This window comes from Lissotriton helveticus, chromosome 4_1 (assembly GCF_964261635.1).
Source record: "Lissotriton helveticus chromosome 4_1, aLisHel1.1, whole genome shotgun sequence".
NCBI classification, from domain to species: domain Eukaryota; kingdom Metazoa; phylum Chordata; class Amphibia; order Caudata; family Salamandridae; genus Lissotriton; species Lissotriton helveticus.
This window is the reverse complement of record NC_136063.1, coordinates 1,824,003,345-1,824,027,024: the sequence shown is the minus strand read 5'-3', so window position 1 is coordinate 1,824,027,024 and position 23,680 is coordinate 1,824,003,345. Positions and strand designations below refer to the sequence as shown.

General features: G+C 42.2%; 1 protein-coding gene across 3 annotated transcripts in view; it reads left to right on the top strand.

Moving 5' to 3' along the window:
* Positions 1–23,680, top strand: part of SYTL4 (synaptotagmin like 4) — a 964,177-nt gene that overhangs the window by 471,720 nt on the left and 468,777 nt on the right. For all 3 annotated transcript variants that reach the window (XM_078688458.1, XM_078688460.1, XM_078688459.1), the window contains one exon: positions 8,174–8,257. In XM_078688458.1, coding sequence (XP_078544584.1) covers positions 8,174–8,257 — 84 coding nt within the window. The remainder of the gene's footprint in view (positions 1–8,173; positions 8,258–23,680) is intronic.

Here is a 23,680-nt window from a genome sequence, read left to right as displayed (position 1 = left end):
TTACACATGTAAATATATACAGCAATTTATTTATGTGAGCAGCCAGTCAGCCAGACTCCAAAATAACCAATATGAAGTTGTACCAACAGTGTCACACCGAACAAACATGAGTGGGCTGTGTTTTAATGAAGGCAAATCTGTGCTTACATAAATGCTGATTATAAAGCCTGTGGAAATTTGACAGTAACTAAATATATGTATGTATAAATATATATCAGTCATTTGGTAAAAGAAAATTGCATGTAACCACCAAAAATCATAAACTCATTTGAGATAACTCACTGTGTCTTTGGGAGGGTACTCAATATTGAAATAAGCAAAAAAAGGGAGTGTAATCAGTGTTTTGTATCCTGCTTAAAAAGAGGAGGAGGGCTTGAACATCAATTTTGTAAAGTGGCCATATTGCTTCCTGAAGTCTGGAGGAATGGATTAGTCATTCAAAAATGCAGTTCCACGGCACTGCTCTTGGATCACCGGCAAAGGCAAATTGAACGGGCCGCCCATAGATTATTATGAAGGCGGGTGCAAATTTTTCTAACAACTAGACTGCAGTTACACAACCAAACATGCTGCCATGTTGGGGAGCTGTTTTAAACAGATGGTGATCGTGTGTTTTGTTGTTTAAGAATTAATAGGCCGCAATGGGAAAAATATTTAAAGAAGCTGTATGGGGAAGTGTTTGTGAATATTTACATCCTCTAAAAATTAATATTATAAAAACATAAAATAAACTATTCTTTTGCTAAGAACTATACCGTGACTTGAAGATCATTAACCTGAACATCTTAAAGTGGTAAGGGCATTCACAGTAAGACATAGGAAAATGAAGATGATGAATTAAATCGAGTGCCATAAACGCCTCCGGCTATAGTATACAAATGTACCACATCCTTATTGAAATAATTTGGTATGAAATAAACAGAGCCCACAATGAGAGTAGCACGTATGGCTCCCCTACTGGCCCCAAAAAAATGGCTTCAGTGAGACAGGTTTATGTCATGACACACACACATTGTCCATGTTCACCCACGACAAAAAAAATCATCAAGGATCAAGACATCAGCACTCAGGGTAGGGATGAACGTCCGTCACAATGCAACTGACGTTTCCATTCCAGCTATGGGTCATCTTGCGAATGAAGCCATTCAGGTGCATTAGACTTAAAAATGACCTGATGCAAATAGTTGGAAATATGAGGAGCACAAAGGTAATTAGGCTGGGGAGGTGAGATAAGCCTCACTGATTGTATAATATCCTCAAATAGAGATAAACCACCGATGCTGCAGATCATTAATCTCTACCACTTCTCACAGTCCAGTAACCGAACAACAGGGGCAAAACTCCCCTGAGACATCCAACATAAGGAGAGACAGGCCTCCGTGATCTACCCAACAATCACCCCAGATAGTGTCCAAGTCCGTCTCAGTGCTGTGCATCAGTAGAGAATCCTTATTGGTACAATTTGTTTTCAATATTGCACATGCAGCAAGCAAAGCGTACATGTAGTGAGTGTTTGTTTCAACACGTGTGCTCTGCTTTCAGATCTCTTGAAGAATCTGGCCCATATTACTGTTTGAAATATTTTAAGGACTTTACCTGGTAGGCTATTTCTAAAAGTCCTATTAGGAGTTTGCCTCTTTTGCAAAATAAGATGGTGACTATTGATCACTTGGTTGATACAACAGACCCCTGGAGACAGCGTTCGTTCATGTGTAGTCATGTCTAGGAACTGATAGAACTAGCTCATCATTTGTACTCTTTTCATAGCTATCCAAGATTGTTCAGGGAGAAGCTTTCCACCCTTTTTCACTTGTCAACAGGTCCTTTTGCTCTGTGAAAGACCATCTCTCTTGCATGGTTTCCTGCCACTGTGAGGTGAGCTCCCCAGTCAGTTATCAGCGTTGGAGGTTTCCAGCACATGCTTTTCTGACTGTGACCAGCTTAGGACTGTAGAAGATCTGGACACATTTATGAAGACCTACTTCTGTGCATTCTAGCAGACTGTGAGCTTTTCAGGATAGTACTTCTCACGAAAAACCTTCTGCATTCCCACTACTCAAATTGCTAAAGTTAACAACCGTTTCGGATGGCAATCTTATTTTGAAAAAGAATGCCTACTGAAGCTAACTGAGAAAGAGTGAATTATGTGGTGCTGCCATTCCCCAATCAGACAATTCATACATTACCATGTTATCCATGTTTTTTCTGAGGCTGGGCTATATCTAGCCTTCCGACTGTGTGCTGAGACTATCCCAGGATTTGGCTGCACCCGGGCACAAACATCTTCCTGAGGGTAGTCTGTATAATTGTATATGATTGGTAGTCTGGAGATTTTGGAGCAAAATAGTGTCTGCCTTCTGTGGGTGGGCAGATGCCCCAGAAAAGAATCTGCATTTGTGGCGTGCCCAGAGGTTGGATGAATCCGGAACGGTGTTCACCTCGAATCACATGGCATGTGTCCCAGGGACGAGGTTCAAAACCCCATTTCAAAAGACAAACAAATAAGAAAGGACTCATCAATGTGAGTTCTAAAGCGCTATTCAGAAAAACCATGGCTGTTTATTACAAAATCCAAAAGTTATAATACCGAAATGCAGCAGTTTTCCCATTTGAATGTTATAAAAGCTGTCAGTAATAAGAACAAATGTGGAATAATAGGCAACATCAGAAATAGACTCAGTATGCAGCAAAATCAGTAAGAAATCAGTCGGTAGCACAGGAAAGGTCTCTGGTTTACCCCCATATTCCTATTTTCTCCATAAGAAAGCATTTGAACTGCAAACTCGTTGTGTTGTGAGCAAAGAATTGTATTTTCAACAAATCAAATTACAGATTTATAAATCATCACATCAATCAATCAATCAAGCAAGGCATTTATATAGCGCGCTACTCACCCGGAGGATCTCAAGGCGCTTGGGGGAGGAGGGGGGGTCTGTTACTGCTCGAACAGCCAGGTCTTGAGTTGCTTCCTGAAGGAGAGGTAATCTTGGGTCAGGCGTAGGTGGATGGGGAGGGAGTTCCACGTCTTGGCTGCCAGGTAGGAAATGGATCTTCCTCCCATGGTGGTTCTTCGGATGCGTGGAACGGCGGCGAGGGCGTGGCTGGTTGATCGTAGCTGGCGGGTGGGGGTGTAGAAGGTCAGGCGGGTGTTGAGGTACCTGGGGCCCAGGTCGTGGAGGGCCTTGTGGGTGAAGAGTCGGAATGTGATTCTCTTGTTGACGGGGAGCCAGTGCAGGTCTCTCAGATGTCTGGAGATGTGGCCGTGTCGTGGGATGTCCAGGATGAGACGTGCGGAGGCGTTCTGTATGCGTTGGAGTCTTTTCTGTAGTTTGGCTGTGGTTCCGGTGTAGAGGATGTTTCCATAGTCCAGTCGGCTGGTGACTAGTGCCTGGGTCACCGTCTTCTTGGTTTCGGGGGGGATCCATCGGAAGATCTTTCGGAGCATGCGTAGGATGTTGAAACATGAAGAGGAGACGGCGTTGACTTGTCTGGTCATCGAGAGGGAAGAGTCCAGGATGAAACCCAGGTTGCGTGCGTGGTCCGTTGGTTTGGGTGCGCTGCCCAGGGCGGGGGGCCACCAGGAGTCGTCCCAGGCAGAGAGTGATAATCCGAGGATGAGGACTTCCGTCTTGTCCGAGTTCAGTTTCAGGCGGCTGTTCATCATCCACTCGGCTACGTCTTTCATCCCTTTGTGTAGGTTGGTTCTGGCGGTGGCTGGGTCGTTGGTGAGGGAGAGGATCACATAACCCTATCTCTTTGGTGCAAAACCATAAACAGCAGTAAACCATTTTGAATAAATGCAATGCAGTGAGCAAGTGAAAAGTCCTTAGAAATATGTTATATTAGGCCCTCTAGCAGGCTTATGTTTGAGGAACAGTGTCATTCAGAAATAAACATATCCACATCTTGCTTAACTCCGTACTGCAGAAATTCAAACTGAGAATAAACATGATGTTGTGGCATCAAATTGGAGCAAAAGGGAGTTGAGGCCTAACTGAGTCTGTTAGAATAACCCATATCATATCAGTATACACATTCACATTCAAGTGTAGAATAATTACTCAGCACACTATTAATAATGCACATTTTGGATAAAACACAAAAAAGTGTATTAAATTTCCCCAACTGATGATTTTATCATCACTAAAACTCCAAACTAACTACAATACAGTCTGCATCACATTTTGTCTTTTGTGTTTCCCAATATTTTAGCTAATTATAGACTCAGTGTTTGGTATGTTCCTTAATCTCCATCTGGTACTTTTTACTCTTGGTTGTCTCCTTTCTACAACTGCGATGCAGACCGTATTTACTAATGATTAATTCATAATATATAAACAGAGTAAATATTTTAACAAATTAACACAATGTATGGGAAGGGAGTTAGTATGACCCTCAGCATGCCACCTCCCAATCTGTCAATGCCCTCACCAACCTTCCTAAAGCCCTTTCCAATATTACCAAACAAGGAACCCATTGATTCCGACAAGGTGTATTCTTCAAACGTTTTGACATCACAAGAAATGCTAGAAATATTGTGTACATATGCATTCATAAATATTTATCCCACTTTATATTCGATCCCTTTTACTCACTAATTTTCCTGTTTCTAATATATTTAGGTGAATGCTGCTATGTTTGGGTGCCACAACATTGTTTGAATGCTCTCTTTTCTTATGTACATGCTATCAGATAAAGATTATACTCGGGATTACGTATAAAATAAAAAATTGTGCAAAAGTATCCTGAATTCTGAGTAAATTGATCAATTGTATGGTGAGTGGTAGAGGTTCTGTCTTGCAGGGGTTATGCGCACACCTCTATAAACATTATCCTAATTTGTCATTTTTTTTTAGTACTAGGATCTGTAGTTCCCTTGTTACAATTTTTGACATGCATTAATAAGACCCTACAGACTCGGCTCGCCTTCTCAAGAAACATGTCTTGTGTAAGATGGTTTTGCATAATCATCCTGCACATAGCAATTAATGTGTTATTTATCTGGGTTAATGCAGCTGTAGTGTTGGAAGCAAACAATCTGCAAGCCTAAATAAACTTGTAATTTTCTTATCATTTATAGCCACTCCTATAGATAGAATTATAGCTCCTAACACATCGAGCCCAGTTTATCCAATTCATTTCATTTACTTGAAAAACCCTCTGAACACCAAAGCAAGGTAGCAACCACCAGCCCAATTACAAGGCAGATTAAAATAAGCAGTCTTTCCACACACGTAATAAATTCCCCTTACTATTTGCTCTTCACCAATCAGAAATTCTCCACCATCAATATAATTCCTTTCACAGTCTCTTTCCAGCAAACTCCATTGACCTAACTCCTGTAAACTCATGACGCATCGTACATAATTCACCCTTTCTCTCATGCTCCATTCCTAATCTCGGATGCATATTTAAATTTCTGTTTCTTCAACTTCAGTCTGTCCAGTAATCTTGCACTCATCATTTAAGTCTCTCAAGATTTTCACACTCTTTCAAAATATTCTTTAACAAACTTGTGCTCCCCTTAACTTAAACTACGAACAGTACCGCATTTTAGTCGGTTTAGTATTTGAGTTCAGTTGTGCAACCAATTACAAATATTTAGTATAGGCAATAGGAACAAGAAACAGCGAAGGGTTAAAGTCCAAAAGATAAACAGACTGAAACTCTTGATTATTAAATATACTACATTCCCAAAGAATGCTTTGCGCTAACATTTTTCCTAAGACGGGCTTCATTGTTTTTCTGCATCTCGTGAAACTTTGTATTGTCACATTCTAGGGTAAATATGATTTGGTTTGACATGTATTTTGTCTGGCTTAGCTCTTTTAGTCAGGCCAGCCATATTTTATAAGAACTGGAAACAACTGAACTCTTGATTCTTGTGATTTTATTTATTTATTTATTTTAAATACTGAATCCTCATCTCTAGTTTTAAATGCCATCATCCCATGAGCAATAAATCATGCAATTCATCTCTGCCAAGTAGATTGATATGACGTGAATCACTCAATATGAATTATTGACTGTTCTCCACTGACCTTCTTTTAACTGAAACAACTCTGTGACCTGATTAGTAATCTGTTTATGGCCGATTTGGTAATTTGGACTTCTTTTCCAACGAGATGTAGGTCTGAAACCTCCATGGAATGAACTATGCAGGACGTAGCACCATTATAAATCTGAAATTAATGATACAGGCCGACCATTACCATCACCATCTATACATGGCCCTCTCTGGTCTGCCTCTAGGACTGCGCACAGCATGCAACCCTCCACCACCCCCTTAGGCCAATCTTTGTGAATTCATTGTTTGCGGTGAAAACATGGGAAAAAGGTTGCTACGAATCAATGGAATCTGTTAATACTGTGGATTGTATGGCATCTTGTTTCCCATGTTTTGCTGCAACACTGGAGCTATGGGCATATTCGTATGGAACAGCCCCTGATTTAGCAAGTTCTGCATAGCAGTCCGTTGGATAGGGGTAGCTAATTGTGTCTGCATCTGATTTACATTTCGCTGTATCTGAAAAGCAAAATTATGCAGAATTTGATCTGGGTTCTGTCTACATTTGCACTTCCAGTGCCCAATTTTCCCACAGACGTGCAAGCAGTGCTCTTGTTCAGCATACTGAAATTCATATTAATTCACAAATCCTCTAACTTGACCCTGAGCCTACATTTGCACTAGATCACGCTTCTTTTCCACTCATTGCATCATGTGTGTCCCAAATTAGCAATGTTAATTTCACTCTTCTCCGGTGGTTTGGCAGCTACCACTTCAACAACAGTAACAGTAGTTTGTTTCTACAGCCTTTGTTTTATCAGTAGAAACAGGTAAAAATGTCAGTGTACGCTCGGATAAGTGCTTGCAGTTGCAATAGTATTGGTACTTTAAACATCACAATTCCCTGCTTACTTGTGATTGGCTCTTCACTCATATTGATATCAAGTATTTGAGCTTTTTGTGCCTGAGCACCATCTGTGTAATGAGGAAGTAATTCAGGAAATTATCCTCCTCATCGTTCTCTCATTTTTTGTCTGTTCCTTTCAGAATCCTCATCTTTCTTTTTGTCTGACTCATTATCTATTGCAGATAAAACATTCACCCATTCTAATGTCCTCTCTTTAGGCCCTATTCTGATTAGTCCACTTTCATTCCATCCACTTACTTATATATAGCCATTACATCATTGGAAAGCATTAGAACTGCAAACACATTGTGTTGTTACAAAGAATTACATTTTTAACAGATCAAATTACAGATGTATAAATCATCCAATAACCCTACACCTTTAGCACTAACCTACTACATGAATATTCAGCCCTTCTGACCAAATATCATCCAGAGTAGTCAGAATGAATTAGTTACATAAACAACAGTGAACCATTGTCAATGAAGGCAGTACCACGTGCCAGCAGTAGATCCTTGGAAATATGTTATAGAGGACCCTCTACCAGGCTTTCTTCAAGAACAGTGTCATTAAAAAATAAACAAATCTCCAAATTGCTGAACTATGTGCCACAGAAATGCAAACCGAGAATAAACATGATACTATGATATCCATTCGGAACAAGATAGCATTGAGATCTAGTTAGTATTAGCCAGGAAAACACTCCTTAACAATTCATAGCGAATTTGTTTCAGCTACATTAGCTTAATTACTGGATACCCTTTAATTAGATTGTAGATTAATTGCTTAGCACGCTAATAACAATGCACATTTTGTAAAAAACACACAAAGCTTCATCACTTTCTTTCTTCTCTCTCATTCGGGAGGGTTTCTCCCTCTTATGCATGTAAGCTTTCTGTTGCATGCAACTACATCATTCCATTTTCCTATAAACTATGGCCGGTTGTTGAAGTCGTTTTTTATGCATCTCTGCATAAGAGCAGAAGAACCAGCATGCCCCACCAGCAAGACTATGCTTTTTTCCCCCTGCCATGTCATATTATCTGTTGGTGAACCCATATTATAAAGTACTCCTAGGAAGGTACTTTCCCCTAAAAAGAAGTGAGTACTTGAATTTGAATTCCTAAAATGTGGTGGTGCTTTGTCATTAAAATAGTCCTCTTAGTCTGGCCTTCTGGCCAGTGGGGAGGGAAAAGTATGTATTAAAATCCTGTAGTGTATTTGATGCCTGCTTACATAGTTTGTGTCTTCCTGTCAAGGATGAAGAGGAAGATATTGACAGCCTGGTACAGATCCACCGCCAGACCGCCAAGAGGAGCAGCTTGCGCAGCGGCACATCCTCGGTAAGTCCATAAAAAGATCCTGTGAATATGGGCCGTCAGGACGGGCTGCATATACAGAGCAGTGGGAATGACGTCTTCATTTGATACTTGTAAAATGTTTTAAGTTAAGCGCACATGATTGATCTATAATGGTGGGTTTCCTATTATAATATAGAGATGTATTAGTTGTACTATTCCGGTCCTTACTGTTTGCAAGTATTCCTGTCTAACGTTTATGGCATTCATACATTCATCCTCTTTTTGCCATAAGACAGAGCTACAAATCCTAAACATAGTTTTTGTATATATTTGCACATTTCTAATTTATTTTGAGGAAAATATTCCTGTTTTTTTTTCTGTGGATGTTTCTTACGAAAACATTCTAATATGTTCAGATATGTTAAACTTTCCAAAAATATATGTAGTGGAAATAAACAGTTCCACCGGTACACCCTCGCCAATTGTAAGTCACTGACTATTTTTGCCCCGTTGTATATTTGTACCTGCGTGAACCTGCTTGGAGAAAATGGTGGGTAACAACCTCAGAAACTTATGTTTCTTCCAATTTGGCAAACTATGGAAATGTCTCCAAGGCTGTTTTTATTTTAAGATCCCTTTTTACATGCTTCCAAAATGAGTTCTAGATTAAATATTTGTTTAGTATAAACATTGCAGGCCAACCACAAGCCCAGATTTACACAAGTGATGAAAGTTTTCAGCAACGTTTGAATGCTCGTTATTGTCACTACATTTCTCAATCTAGCTTTAGACTAAAAAGAGCATTAATGGCCTGTGTGTAAGAGTGGTAGGGGCACTCGACACACGACGATACTGGAAACATAATTATTTAATTTTTTTCTCATCACGATCTGTCAAGTTCCCCCTTCCCGCCCCACTGCTCTTACCTGCATGGGCTACTCCTGAAAAAGAGCACTCCTTTACGATTTTGGGAGGATGCCCTGGTATGTGTCTTTGATGCTGTGAACCGCCAGACCCTGCTCCGCACAACCTAGCCCAGGTGGAACACTTGAACCCACAAGCATAAAACATTTCTCTCACTTTAAACCACACTTCTAAAGTCAATTTAGGCTCTCGTATATCAATCCAAGCCTTTCCTGAACAAAGTATTTCTTGGGGTCTCCACTCTCACCTATAATGTTTAATGCCTATATGGCTTCTCTGGTTAACCTTCTTGGTGATCCATGAAGAGTGCATTCCTATGTGGTGGCAGGGAAGTACACATACGTTTTACTACAGACCTTTGCCTGCCTTAGGGTTACCAGAACCTCCAATAAAGATTGCAAAATGGAAGCACCACAGTCAGGTACACCAAAGCTTAAGTCCTTATGTGTGTCGAAAAATATTTTGGGATATTATCAATTCTGTACAGCATCCCGTAATTGTTGGACAAATCGTTTTTCACCAATAGTAAAAAACAAAAACCCTATACTTCAATTTTAATAAAAAAACTAAAACTTCATGAGCTGGTGGGGAAGGCTGCTCGAAACTGTTCCCATCTGTTCTTTAGAATGAAACAGGTTTTGTATTTCCTCTCCTGTTAAAATCAGTCCATTGTAGTGGGTACAATAGCAAGTGCGAGACTCGATTATGAATTTGTCTGAGTGTTTGCAGGGGTGGAAAGTAGAGATTTTCTAAAAAACAATGATGGTTTTGTATTGGATTTTGGTAAAGGAACGGATATGATTTAAAATGGGCCATTGAATGTAAAAGTGGGGCAACAATCTATGGCCAATTTCTCTTAATTGCATTTCATCTTCTGCTCTGGCTCAAACTTTAATTGTGAGACAAAACTGTGCCGGACATCCCTAGAGTTGAGTAGAAAACAAAGGTAAGGAGACCTTCATGTTGTAGGAGCTCCCTGTCCCTGTCCCCTTCCCTTCACCTTCTGTTGGATATGTCCAGAATGCAAGCTCACTTTTCAAATGAAAAACCAAAAGGTGCACCGAGTGAACAGCCCCTGCACAAAAAGCACCCCCCTCACGAAGCTAGTTTGCCCAACGCTAAGCAAGACCGCTCCCTGATTAGTCGCGTGCCTGTGTTTTCTGACTTTATTGAAACACAAGCCATTGACATAGATTTTATAACCGAGTCCTGGGCAGATGAGACTTCGGGCCCAGACTAATCCATAGCTGTACCAGTAGGATTTTCTATCTTTAGACAAGATTGAGTGGAAAAAAGAGGCAGTGGTGTAGCTGTGATCTATTGAAGTACACTCAGAAGTGTCTTCAAAAACCAAATGAATGCTAAAACCCTTAAAGCACTGTCTTTTAAAATTCGATTTAATAACCATCACTCGTTTAACGGTACACTTGTATATCAGCCCTATGGGACCAGAGTAGCATTCCTGCATGCCAAGGGGCCAGATGCTGGACATCATCCCCTGGCCTTCAGATTTCACCATTCTGTGTGATTCACTTAGAAGACACCCAAGATGGAGACGCTGCTCATTTTATTGATGTGATGGAAGCATAGGTCTCTATCAACACGTTATGGGTGCTACTCACTCAGCTGACCTACTGGGTGGTGTTTTCTCAAACAATGACTCCCACCAGATCTTACTCTATCTCCCGCTGGTCGAGTCTGACTATTATGTGGTCATGTTCACTCTTAACACCCCTATGTCACCTTCTAGCGGCTATCAGGTGACAACTCACAAACTGATCCGCCCATAGAGCGCCATTATAGCAGAAGCCTTGGAGAGGTTCCTCTCTCAAAAAGTTTTTCTGCTCAGTAATGACCTAAGGCTGCAATCGCCTTAAATCAATGGACAAATAGATCAGTAAATAGTATAGCACCGGGAAAAAAGCATCTAAACCGGAGAAACCTAAGCCTTCAGAACCCTGGTTCACAGAGAGCCGGTTGGAGAGGAAATGGAGATTTCACTATGGCTTCATGGAAAAAGAAGCGTAAAAACAGTCTTTGACAACCTATAAAGCATTAATTCTTGAGGAAAAAACTTGCTTTTACACTGCATCTAGTGAAGCTTCAAAAAAACTAATCGAAGGAACTGTTTGCCACAATGAGAGAACTTGCTAAACCAGCAGAGGTTATAAACACGAATGTTAGCCAATAGTTTTGTAACTCTCTGGCAATATTCTTCCAGGATAAAATAAAGGTATTCTATAGCATCCTCTCAAGCACCCATTCTTCAGGAACATTTTAGCCCAATGTTTTAAGTCTACAAATGCCACTGCAGACGACATTACAGATACTGTAGTGGACTCGACTTACACCCCTACCTTATGTTTTTCTCATCTCATGAATAATCAAGTCAAAAACCTGCTTCTTCAAACTAAGTCAGGGTCCCCTCTTGACCATTGCCCCCTAAGAATTTCTGTTCAGCACTAGGTGCTTTTGAGAAACATATTTTAACAATTTTTAAGCAAATGTTTTCCTCTGGTATCTTTCTCACCAATCGGAAATTAGCTTCCACTCTTAAAAATGCCTAATATGGGTACACCGATAAATATAGTTACCTCCTAATTTACAGACTTCCTTTTTCTGAATATGGAAATCTCTAGCTTTGTAGAGACACAATGACATTTCAACCCTACTCAGTATGGGTTCAGAAGTCATCTTAGTACCGAATTGGCTTTGATCACAGCATCAGAGCAGGTAAGACGAACAGTAGATGCTGGGGTAAACGCTGTATTGTTATTTTTTAACCTTTCCCCAGAGTTTGATATAGTCAACCACAGTACTCTACTAGATCGTCTTGACTCAGGCATCAAGGGCTGTGCATTGTCACTGCTTAAACATTTCTGGCTGATCATGAAAAATGTGTTGCATTGGCCGATTTTAAGTCGCTGACCTTCACACTTCCTTGCACCGTCTCCCCAGGACTCAGCACTGAGCCTGACTCTTTGTAACATTACATAGCCCCATTGGCAAAAATGATCCAGTCCTTGGGGTTCTCGGCTATATTCTATGCCGACGATACCCAAATTATAGTATCAGTAGCCAGTAACCCCTCTGATACGGCCACGGGCTTTCATAACTGTCTGCTCCAAGTCTTTCTGAATGGCTTCCAATTGTTTGAAGCTTAACTCCAAGAAAACTGAGGTCCTTTTGAGGGTCACATTAATGCTATCACCTCAACCGCATTCTTTTCACTGAAACTTCTCAGCAAGGTTTTCCCTTTCATCCCTCAGAGTCTACAAACACGGTAACTACAGACCTTGTTATTTCTAAGGTCGACTACTGTAACGGCCTGTTTTTTAATATCAGAAATAATTGTCTCACCAAAATCCAGAATGTGCAAAACGCGGCCGCCCGATTGCTTCTGGTTATCCCCAAGCATAATTTTGCCACTTCAGCACTTAGACGACTGCACTGGTTAATGGTGAAGAAACGTTGATTTTAAGGCCCTGTGCCTCACCTTTAAAGCAGTGCATTGCATCAGCCGGATTTATTCAAAAGCAACTTTCAGCGATACATTCCAGCTTGGATGGTGGGGTCTACCTCACCTCACAACCTCGTAGTGCCCACATTCTAAAAATCTTTATGGGGTGGCAGAAGTTTTCTGGTGGGAACCACCAAACTCCTGAGTTCCCTACTGCTTGAATTAAAAAAGGAAACTCATTTGTTATCATTCAGGAAACGTACGAAAAACCGGGCTTTTCAATCTATAACCTCCACTGTTTCTGTGATCACTTCCCTGAGCGAGCGCCTAGATACTCGTAGTTATTAGTCACTCTATACAAATATCCTTTTCATTTAATTTCTTGTAATTTAAGACATCCTTTTAGATTCAACAAATGTTCTTTTCATTCTCATGGTGCCATACCATGGCTTGCAACCATCACTAATTCAGCCAGATTTTTAGTTTGCCATCCAATTCAATTAGTCATCAATTGATTTCTCACGCTTGATAAAAATCCCTGCACAAAAGCAGCACTTTTAGCTTCCTGAATAATCTCCATCTGATGGGCAATGTCCGAATACCTTTAAAACATCTCCTTGAGCATGTCTAAATCTGCTCACAATTCACCTTTATTCTGCTTGCAGTTAGAAATCTTAGTCCAGTCAGTTTTCACTGGGCACAAATCTGCAACCTAGTTCAACAAGGCATGTTTTGCTGTGTTTAGGGTTCCATCGTTCCTGGGGTCCTGTCTCCGCTAACTTGACTACTCAACCAATTTGTCTCTCACCTCACTGGACACCACCGGACACACTAATTGATTTAGATGAGCCTGTACACTTCAAGCACACTTTTCAATTCTTTGAGGAACTCGGTAGGGATTTCTCTAATGTTAGGCAACTGCTTCTTTATGGTCAGTGAACCGCAAGTGGTCCAGGAGATATGAACAGTGACTCTATCATTAGAGGCAGGCTAATCTCCTTATCGAAGGAGAGTGTCAGAAACCGGTAGAAAGAGGTCTTTGTTTGTGTTCCTAGCCAGTCAGTCCTCAGTTATATGGCTTTGGGTTATAGAGAGGCTGTATTCCCAGGAATCCCTACACCCAACTGGGATAGCATCTCCTCTCCGTGTGGACTGCTCCAAAAGAATGAAGTCCACGTCCTGTCTAATTATTTGTGCACCCCCTTCTAGCTTTTTATTGTCAGTTGCACTGTCATTTGCTCTCAGTGCTATGTTCGTTTGTGCATTATTGTGAGAAATCAGGTTACTGGTTAATGAAGTGTGAGCCCTGGTCGAGCAGCAACCACAAGCTTGTCAGGGTAAGGCACAAGCAAACCCCAAATGTGCCTGTGCTCAACCCCCTGGTTCCTTGGCACAGAGCAGTCATGCTTAACTTGGAGGCAATGTGTAAAGTATTTGTGCAGCACTTCAAACATTAACGCAATGAAAACACCACACAAAAAGGATCCCACAATGAGTTAAATAAATAGAGGAGAATTTAATAAATAAAACAAGGCAAAAACAATCCAATCAGTAGAAACAAAAATGAGAATTTTTAAATAAATTTGTGAAATTAGCGCCAAAACGCACCGCGCCAATTCTGGATAGCTGGTCTCACAGGACTGGGTCAAAGTCACGGATTCCGGCCAACTGTGATGGGAGCATAGTTTGGCTACAGTCCCCAAACTAGTCCAACTGAAGTTTGACCTTCGGAAGACTGCGCTACAAGTCTCGTTCGCATTTGAGAGGGCCACAAGGAGGGGGTTGTGGGAGGCTGTCTGCGTAGCAAGAAGAGAAGGTCAGGTGTCACGGACGGGCGAGCTGGAGCTTCTTGTGCAATCGGTCAATGCTGAGTGGAAAGTGAAGAGCCAAGGCACTTCGCGTAGAATTGTGGTGCAAACAGTGAGGTCTTGGTGCAAACAGGCCTGTTCGCAATGACCCCAAAAGTTTGATTTCTGCTTGCTTAGCCACACCAAGGGTTCAGGACCTGAGGGCCACCACTTGGGTGTTAGGCACATGCAGCCGCTGGGTACAGAGGTTGGTTCAGGATGTTAAGGAGATTTTTATGTTCAAGAGTCTCAGATCAGGAGGCTAGCAGACTATAACTTGGAGTTACTTTGGTGTCCTGGGTTTAAGATGACGTTGCAGGTCCAGTTCTCCTTCCTCAGGCAAGAGGGCAGCAGGTCAGTACAGAAGGGCAGCAGTTCCGTCAGAGTAGTCCTCCTTCCTGGCAGAGTATCCACAGGTCCAGAATTTATAATCAGTTGTGTATTTGAAGAGCTCAGAGGCCATGCCTTCCTGACTCCAGGGGGTATGGAGCCCTTTGTGTGGAGACAGGACACAGCCTATTCAAGTGTAAGTGGGGCTGGGCCCATCCAGTCACACCTACGCTCTCCATTGTGTGTGGCTGTGTAAGAGGAATACACAAAGCCCATCTGTAACCCACAACACGCAGTCATGTGACCCAGAGACCGGCTTCAAACACCAAATGGCTAAGGCAAGAAAATGCAAACTTTCTTAAAGTGCATTTTCAGCATTGCTATGTAATCAGACATTAGGATTTAAAATTGAGATTCCAGAGACACTAAACATGAAGTGGTTACCTATTCCTATTTGTAATGACACTCATAAAATGTAAAACGGTAACTCCAATGTTATTCTATGGGAGAGGAAGGCCTTGCAATGGTGAAAAACAAAAGTAGCAGTTTTTCACTACCAGGACATGTAACATGAAAAACTACATGCCCAACATTTTAAATACACTGCATCCTGCCCTCTTGGCTGTCCGGTGTACCGTACTGGTTACTTATATGTATTAAAAGGGAAGGTTTGGGTCTTTGAAACGGTTTAATATGCCAGGTCGACATGACAGTTTAAAAACTGCATAGATAGGTTGCACTGGCAAGCCTAAGACAATTTTAAAGTGCTACGTAAGTGGGTGACACAATCAGTGCTGCAGGCCTACTAGTAACATTTAGTTTACGGGACCTGGGCACAGGTAATGCCACTTTAATAGTTATTTGTAAGTACATTAAATATGCCAATTGAGCATAAGCCAATGTTATCATGTTTTAAGCAGAGTGCACAAGCACTTAGGCACAGGTTAGCAGTGGTAAAGTGTGCAGAGTCCCTAAGGCCAGCAAAAATGAAGTTAGCAAAAACAGGAGGTCTGAAGGCAAAATGTTAGGGGGAAACCACATCAAGGATGCTAGGTCTAACAGTTATTTTCACATGCTTTACCCTGGTGCATCCACAGGTGCAGCACCTCCAGCATTATCAACCAGCATGAGGAAAATACTCAGTAAATCCTCCTCTCTCGAGATCTCACTATCCTCCTTCTTCACTTGTGGTTCAGAGATAGGGACAATAGATGGGGCGGAGGCAAGTCAGTAGAAGCATAAGCTTTAACTATCCCCTTAAGGGGACTTACTCGTTATTCCAGTTTCCCTTGCGCCTGTTTCAGACCATGCACTTGGGATTCGTGTTTGCATGTGTTGACTTCCGTGTCATTACTCATCATTTGTCTTATTTTTAGGATTCTTCATTTTTTTTTTCAAATTACTCAACCAGTCTAGATCAAAGATACTATGCTCAGGAAAGGATTTCTTCCCATCCTCATTAGTGAGTCACACCAACTGTTTCAGAAATTCACACATGCACACTCACACGCACACTCTTATTTTCCTGCTACAATGCATCAGGTTCTGTGGGGGGAAAAAACACTCCCAGAAGTCAAACACGTTTACTGAATAATAGCCAGCCTGCATGATAGCTATACATTTTTGCTCTACCTTTATACAAATTGACACAATGTAGTAGGCAAAGGAAGGAATCCGTAGGCAAATAATCTCCAGAATAGACAGACACTAACAAGCAGGTGCCAGACACTTCTCATAGGAAGAATATGAGAGGCCTTGAAATACAGAGACAACCAGCTATGGCTAAAATGCTGACTTCACTAAATCTGCAGTTTGAGCTTCGTTGTACCAGCTTAGGAACAGAGCTATGCTCGTTTGAACAATTAGGTTAAATGTGCAAGGTACAGGATGGCCGTTTATTTATAATATGTACATGTGCAATAATGGTATTTAAGTAGGTGTAAAAACCTTTCACATGTTTTATTACAAATCTACATACAATTGATGCCTTCAAGAGTATAATTGTGAAGTAATGAAAACCCAATACATTTCCCAAGGTCATTTAGAAAATCGAGAAATATTTTAATGAGCAGAGAGAAGAAAATTTATTAAAAGCAGATAAGATAAAAAAGAGCTGAGAATTTTTAAGGTTTAGAAGCAAAAAACACCAGGAAAACACAAAACGCTGATCAAGAATTTTGTCCTAGATGCAATTTAAGGCTGCCGCAGGGTCAGATAGGCTCAGCGGACGCACCACTCAAAGTTTATTCATTACGACTTAGTTTATTTTCCGGAACTCCAAGTTCTCCGGAGGGACATGGCAAGAAGCTGAAGTTGTTAAGGGTTTCTCACTGTCAGATGAACTGTTGTCAAACTTCTGCTGAAGCTGCTGGTTTTGTCAAAGTCTCTAAGAGGGACTGTTGGACCTGGCTTTTTTGCATGGTCATCCCAGAACTTTCTGCCTTCCTCCGTGGTTTTATGACTCTGGCCATTTTATCACTGCTGATCAGTGCTAAAGTGCATGTGCTCTTCATGTAAATTGTTATGATGGATTGATGATTCCATTATTGGCATATTTTATTTTCTAATCAGTCCCTAGTACAGTGCACTCTGTGTGCTCAGTGCCTGTAAATCAAATTCTGCTGGTGGGCCTGCAGCACTGATTGTGCCACCCTCCTAAGCAGCCTGTAAATGTAACCCAAATCTGCCACTGCAGTATCTGTGCGCAGTTTGGTACTGCCATGTCGACTTGGCAAGTACACCCATTTGCCAGGCCCTATCCTTCCCTTTTCGTTCATGTGAGTCACCCCTAAGGTAGGCCCAAGTTACCCCTGTGGGCACTGTGCAGTGTATGTGAGAGGTAGGACATGCCCAGATGTGTGTAGCATGTCCTGATAGTGGAATACTGCCAAATTCGTTTTTCACTATTGTAAGGCTATCTGTCCCATAGGATAGAATGAGGAGTTTGCTTCTAACATCTAACTGATAAGCATAACTGCCTATGGGAACAAGTTAGGAAAATAAAGTTTAGTATGCCTGAACTCAGAACATAAAAATACATCTTTTAGTAAGGATGATTTTTACATTCTGTGTTTGAAAATACCACTTTCATGAAGTGGATATTTTCTTACCTAGCCATCCTTTGTGCCTCTGCTGGTTTGTGTATTGACTATCTGGCTTTGGAGTGATGGGATGGGAATGTTCATTTTCTCAGGTGACCAATGGGGTGGGGAGGGTGATTTGTGTCCTGCCTTTCCTGAATGAGTCAGGGCTGGGCTGAATAGACCTGGGCTGCTTTCAGAGTAGGGGGAAGGAGTTCTCACTAGCACCTGAATAGGCCTGGTCTGCATTTAGAGTGGTGGAAGGAGATTTCCCTTGCACCTGAATAGACTCAGTCTGCCTTACACAATGCTGTCTCCACCTCCTGCCAGAAGGCTGCACCAGAGAGGGCAGAACTGGTTTTGACTGGGCACAGGGCTTTTCTGCCACCAAAGAACAAAGGATTTTGCCGTATAAATATTGGGGCCCAGACCTCCGAACTTTAGATCACCTTTGGACTTCAAGAGGAACCTCTGCCAAGGAGAAGAGCAGGAGAACCTTGAGGAGGAGTACTGCCCCTTTGCTGTGTGCTGTCTGAGGTTGGCCTGCAATGGCTGTTTCTGCCAAAGAGAAGAACTGTATGTGCATCCTGCTTGGAAAAAGTATTTCCAAGGGCTTGAAGTTGAGCATACCCCCTGTTCAAGAGGTCTCCGGAATATCAAAGACCTCACCATCCTTCTGGGCACCGTCTCTGGTTCCGCTGGTTCCATTTGCCACAGAAGAAAAGAGCAGCTGACTCCGTGTCCTGAAGCTACCGCAGATCGCACCACCTCGCAACGCAACCCTGGTCTTACTGACTTCGTCAAATAGCTGCTGCTTGCACAGCGTCGGGTGGGCACCGAACTCCACACCTCTTTGCTACACGCTATACAGATGTCACTGGCTCAGTCGCTGCCCGACTCAAACATCAACTGGCTCCGTCGCCGCACTGTGACCTGCCAGCACTGCATCAAGCACCATCTTGCCCTGCAAACCTAGCCTTGGTTTCACTGACTCCGTCAACAAGCCGCTGCCTGCACCGAGCTGTGAGGACACTGCACTCTGCAGCGTTTCCATCTCACATTGCAAACACTATGGCTGCCCCGACTGACTCACATCGGTGCATTGGCCGCAACAAGAAAGGTACTGTCTCCGAGTCTGTTGATGCTTTAGCTGATCCTTACCGACGCGTTGGCTAGAATTGTTTGACTCGGTCGTGTTCAGTATCGCAGTAGCCCTGAATGGAGCTACAGAGTCTGAGGTACTTTGTTTTCACATTATACCTCCAATGTAAAGGTTATTATGAACAGTAACTATTTTTACAGTATTGTATGTTGGATTTTTGTTGGTCTTGTTGGTTTGGATAAAGTTTTGCTTATTTTTCCAAACTGGTGTGATGTCCATTTGTAGTGCCTTCACTGTGTTACTGAATACATGCACAATGCTTTACACACTGCCTCAGAGATATGCCTGTCTGCTCCTGCCAAGCTACCAAGTGGGGAGCAGGAGTTACTTTAGAAGTGTATCCCCCTTACCCTGACTAGGAAGAATGGTGCCTACTTGGACAAAAGTACCTACCTCTGCCAGCTAGAGACCCCCATTTCTAATCTTTTTGGTTCTCAGAATCCACCAGCTGGCTGGGGCTGGGCAGGGGTCTGCAAGGCTAGATATCTTTACTCTAAGGTGCTGTTGAAGCCTTTTTCAGCGCAGCAAAAACTTCCACTAGGGACAAATCTTTTGTAATTGCCTGCCATGAGTGACCCTCCCAGGGGAGCCTCAGCATCTTGCTCCAGTCCTACCAATGTGGGCGAAAGGTGTCGCTTATCACTGACTGCTGGAAAACGTCTTCCTGATCACTTTTGAAGCTTTTTCTGCACTTATAGCAAATAACTGTAGGCTTCTCGGAGAGAAGTTCCGGTCCCTGCGTGCCAGCAGGAAGGACTCTTTGAAACATCTTCCAGCAATCCTGTGAAGTCTTCTTTCTTCCCTCCATGTCCTGGAATGTTCTGAGGAGGTGAGGGTGTCCGCTTTATCCTGTTACCTAGCCACTGATTGGAGAATTCCTACACCAAATCCTTCTTACTTTCTCACAATATTCTCACCTTTTTTTCAATGCTTCCCCACTCCCCTAACCAAGATGACTCTCTCTATCACCTCCTGCAGAAATCATATCCCTCCTCCCCTCTGTGAGTACTGGAGCTTTCCTTCTTACTGGGGCACACAGAGTCTAGGCTGCTTTGGAATCAATGGTTGCAGTTCCTAACACCCCTCTTTGGCATTTTGACTACAAAGCAAGAACTGTGAAAGCTGCCCTTTGTTCTGCCAACTGGTTCTGTTCCCCTGTCAGATGGACGATCCCTGCTGTGTCCACCATTAATACCACGCCTACTGCCAGATGCAAAGCCATTTTCTTCCTAGGGGAGGGCTGTTAATAAATCAACCAAGGAAGTGTATTCATTCTCTGGGGTAGGGCTGAGTTGCTAGCTAGTTCTAAACTAGTTTAATCGCATCAGAGCAAAGTTCATTTTTAAGAAGGAATATAGCATGTTACATTGCGTGCTAAAACAAAGCGTACTATTACAACGCAGTTGCTAATAAGACTGCTTTGTTAGTACGCAATACCTTTACATCGCAAGTCATTATAACGACTTGCTGTAGGGGGCGCGCTGGACTTATGAATAGTATTATTTACTATTCCTACTCCAGTTTGCGCAACAGCAGGGAAAGTGTTGGATGTTATAGCCAATATCTTTGCGCCCCCTAAAGCAAGTTATTGTAATGACTTGCGATGTAAGGGTATTGCGTACTAACAACACAGTTGTAACGACCGTGTTGTAATAGTATGCGTTGTTTTAACAGCGTTGTAAACGCTATTTCCCTTAAGAATTTCCTTTTAAACTGAAAGTATAAAAGCTACTGTAATGAGTGAAAAATAACTTATGATTGCTCTAAACATTTCCCACACCAAAATGAAAAAGTGATTTTTGTTCATAAAAAGGCCAGCTCTTGGTAAAAGTAGCTTTATCTACCTGGTAAAAAAAGTTTTATGGACTGGTTTACTGTGAGAGCATATGTTTTTCAATGTGTTTTATGCCCCACTGTTATATTTTGACTTGGCTAATGTATATGATATGGTATAGGTACTCTTCCTTGCCATATAGCTCTGCAATGCTTTTATAATGCATCCCAAACATAACAGTGCTGTTCCCGGCAGCCGTATATGATTGTCACATTTGTGAGTGGTTTTAATATACGCTGCAGCCCACATGACATCTAACTTCCACACCACTGGCGTAGTTCCACAGTGGCCTGAGCTAAAGTAAAAAAAAAAAGTAATTTAAGTGTAGCACGTTTTAATATACAATTGTAGTGATCGAGCGCTCATAGATCATTGTTATGCAGCCACACTGCAAGCACCAAACCCGCTTGCTACTTCTATGAGTATAGATCCGTTTGACAAGATTTCAGAAGTTGTGCATGTGTGTCTTTTTTGCAAACTCCAAAAAGGCATATAAATGGTAATGTTCTTTGCTGTAAATGTATGGTTCCTATTCTTGAATATTGGGAAATGGTCATTAAATGAGATGTTTTATCTAATGCTCACTGGAGAGTGAATAGCCCGTGTTCCTCAAAGATAGTTGGAGTTGGTTGAGATGAGCAATTCTGTGAAGAAATGTTTAGTTCTTTGGAACTACTGTTTACCAGAGAGTCAGACAGTCCATGGTAAAGAGTTCATAAAGTTTGAACCCCTTCCTAATCACGAATCTTGGGTACTGGAAATAGTCCATGACAAAGTCAAAAGGATATTAGCAGTGCTTAATTTATAAAATAATAAGTGCCAGGGCTCTGACCAGGAGGCCACTGCGGCTGCACAACCCATTGCCCCCGTCATCACTGCCAAAACAACTACTAACCACCTCTCTCTCGCCTGGAAGCGCGACAGTTCAGATTTTTTCAGGTCCCCAAAGCTAAAGGAATGGTAGGGGAGGCAGGTATTAGTATGTATAATGTATTCATGAACACCCGTTCTTATGCTCATCTCTAAATTTCTGGATGTCAAATCACTCTACAAATTGGAGCCGGCCTTAGACCTCATTCAACCATTTCTAGCAAAGAAATTGTTTCTCCAACTCCGACATGGGACGCTCCCTTTATATGCATTGTCTAATAATTGGTCTGGAGCTAGCAAACTACTATGTCCTGGGTGTAGCGAGACGGAAGAAACAGAGACCCATGTGATCTTTTTTTGCTCTACCTATAAGGCAGCAAGATCCAAATGGGTTCTCCAACTTTGCAGGAATTTAGGAATTGAAAACTTTAGTGTGGTTCTTAGGCTATTTAAGTATGATACACATTTAGTCTTTGTTGCTGCCATAACAAAGTTCCTTTTTGCAATGTGGTGTAAGCATAGACGTTTAGTGAAAAGTTAAGGCTGTGAAACAAAATGATGCTGCCTATCTAATATCGTGCTCCTAGATTTTAAATGTTATTAATTGATGCTTATTTTTTAATCATGCTTTTTAGCCTATTTATTTATTTATATTTTTAAATGAAATGGCCCACTTGATGTTTTCCTCCCATAAGTTGCGATATGTTGCCCTTAATCAACATTTGCGTCTTTGCTTAATGTACCGTATGATCTATATGAAAGATGTATTAGCACTTTGTTCCCAATTCCCACCCCTTTTAATTTTCACTGGTTATTCTATGATGTGATGTTGTTAATCAAATTGTGCTTTTATGGCAGTAAATGCCGAAATAAAGTATATTTTGATTAATTGATTGAATTGGATAAGCAGCGCCACCATGTGGCAGACTGTCATAAGTGCAGTGTTGACAATTAAGTGCAGGTGCCCAGCACCAGAAACCAATTAAGTTGCAGTGCGGAGCACCGGAAACCACCGGCTCTAATTAGGCACCGGATATTAGCATTCCCATTGCATATCCGTCCAAAATACTCCAGCCTGGAGTGCACCATCATGAAGTCAATCCCTCTATCCTCCACCCCTCCATCATGCTTTCCATAGTACCAGCTCAGACCTTCACTTTCAAAACAAAGATGCTGCAACACCACCTCTGAAACTAGACTCCCCCCCAACCCCCTCCTAATACCACCACCCATACCGAAATGAAGAACTCTTGATCTACCAATTTGATGGATTGGTCAAGGCAAATAACCCAGACAATTCTCCTTCTGTCTTGCTGTAACCATCAAGAACAAGGTCTCTTAGTGATGGTCTCCTCATCTGGAGAGGCTCTCATCACTACTTCTACAACGTCAGGCACTTACTCCTCTGTCCTCGTAATCTCCTACATCAAACTACTAATGGAAAGACTCTGAGACCTCAAGTGGTTAACCCGTTGTGTGCTGGTGATGAGTTCAGCTCGTCATGAGGCACGGTTGAGCTGCACTCATGACGAGCTGAGCTCGTCACAGCCGTTGGAACGTTCACACGCGGGGATATGTTCCCTGCTGTGCTGAACTTTCCAAAACGGGTGTGGTCGTGACGAGAGTGCAGCTCCGCTGTGCCTCATGACGAGCCGAGCTCGTCACCAGCACAGCGGTGCCGCGCACGGCCCCCTTCCTCCCCGCACAGCGGGGGTAAACACCCCGCAATGAAGGGGTTAAAGTGGCCTCTACTTCACCATTGGTCCAATCCCTCCTACTGAAACTACACAAACCTGGCATCAAGTCACCCATCCAAGGCTCGAATGCACCTACCTCTGAGGTAGAGTAGATCTAGAATCATCTCTGCCCCCAACTGTATCGCCTTCTTTCAGCACCGACCCTGGCACACCTCAGGACTCAGTCGTGCCACACACAGGCCATTTCTCAAAGCTCAAATG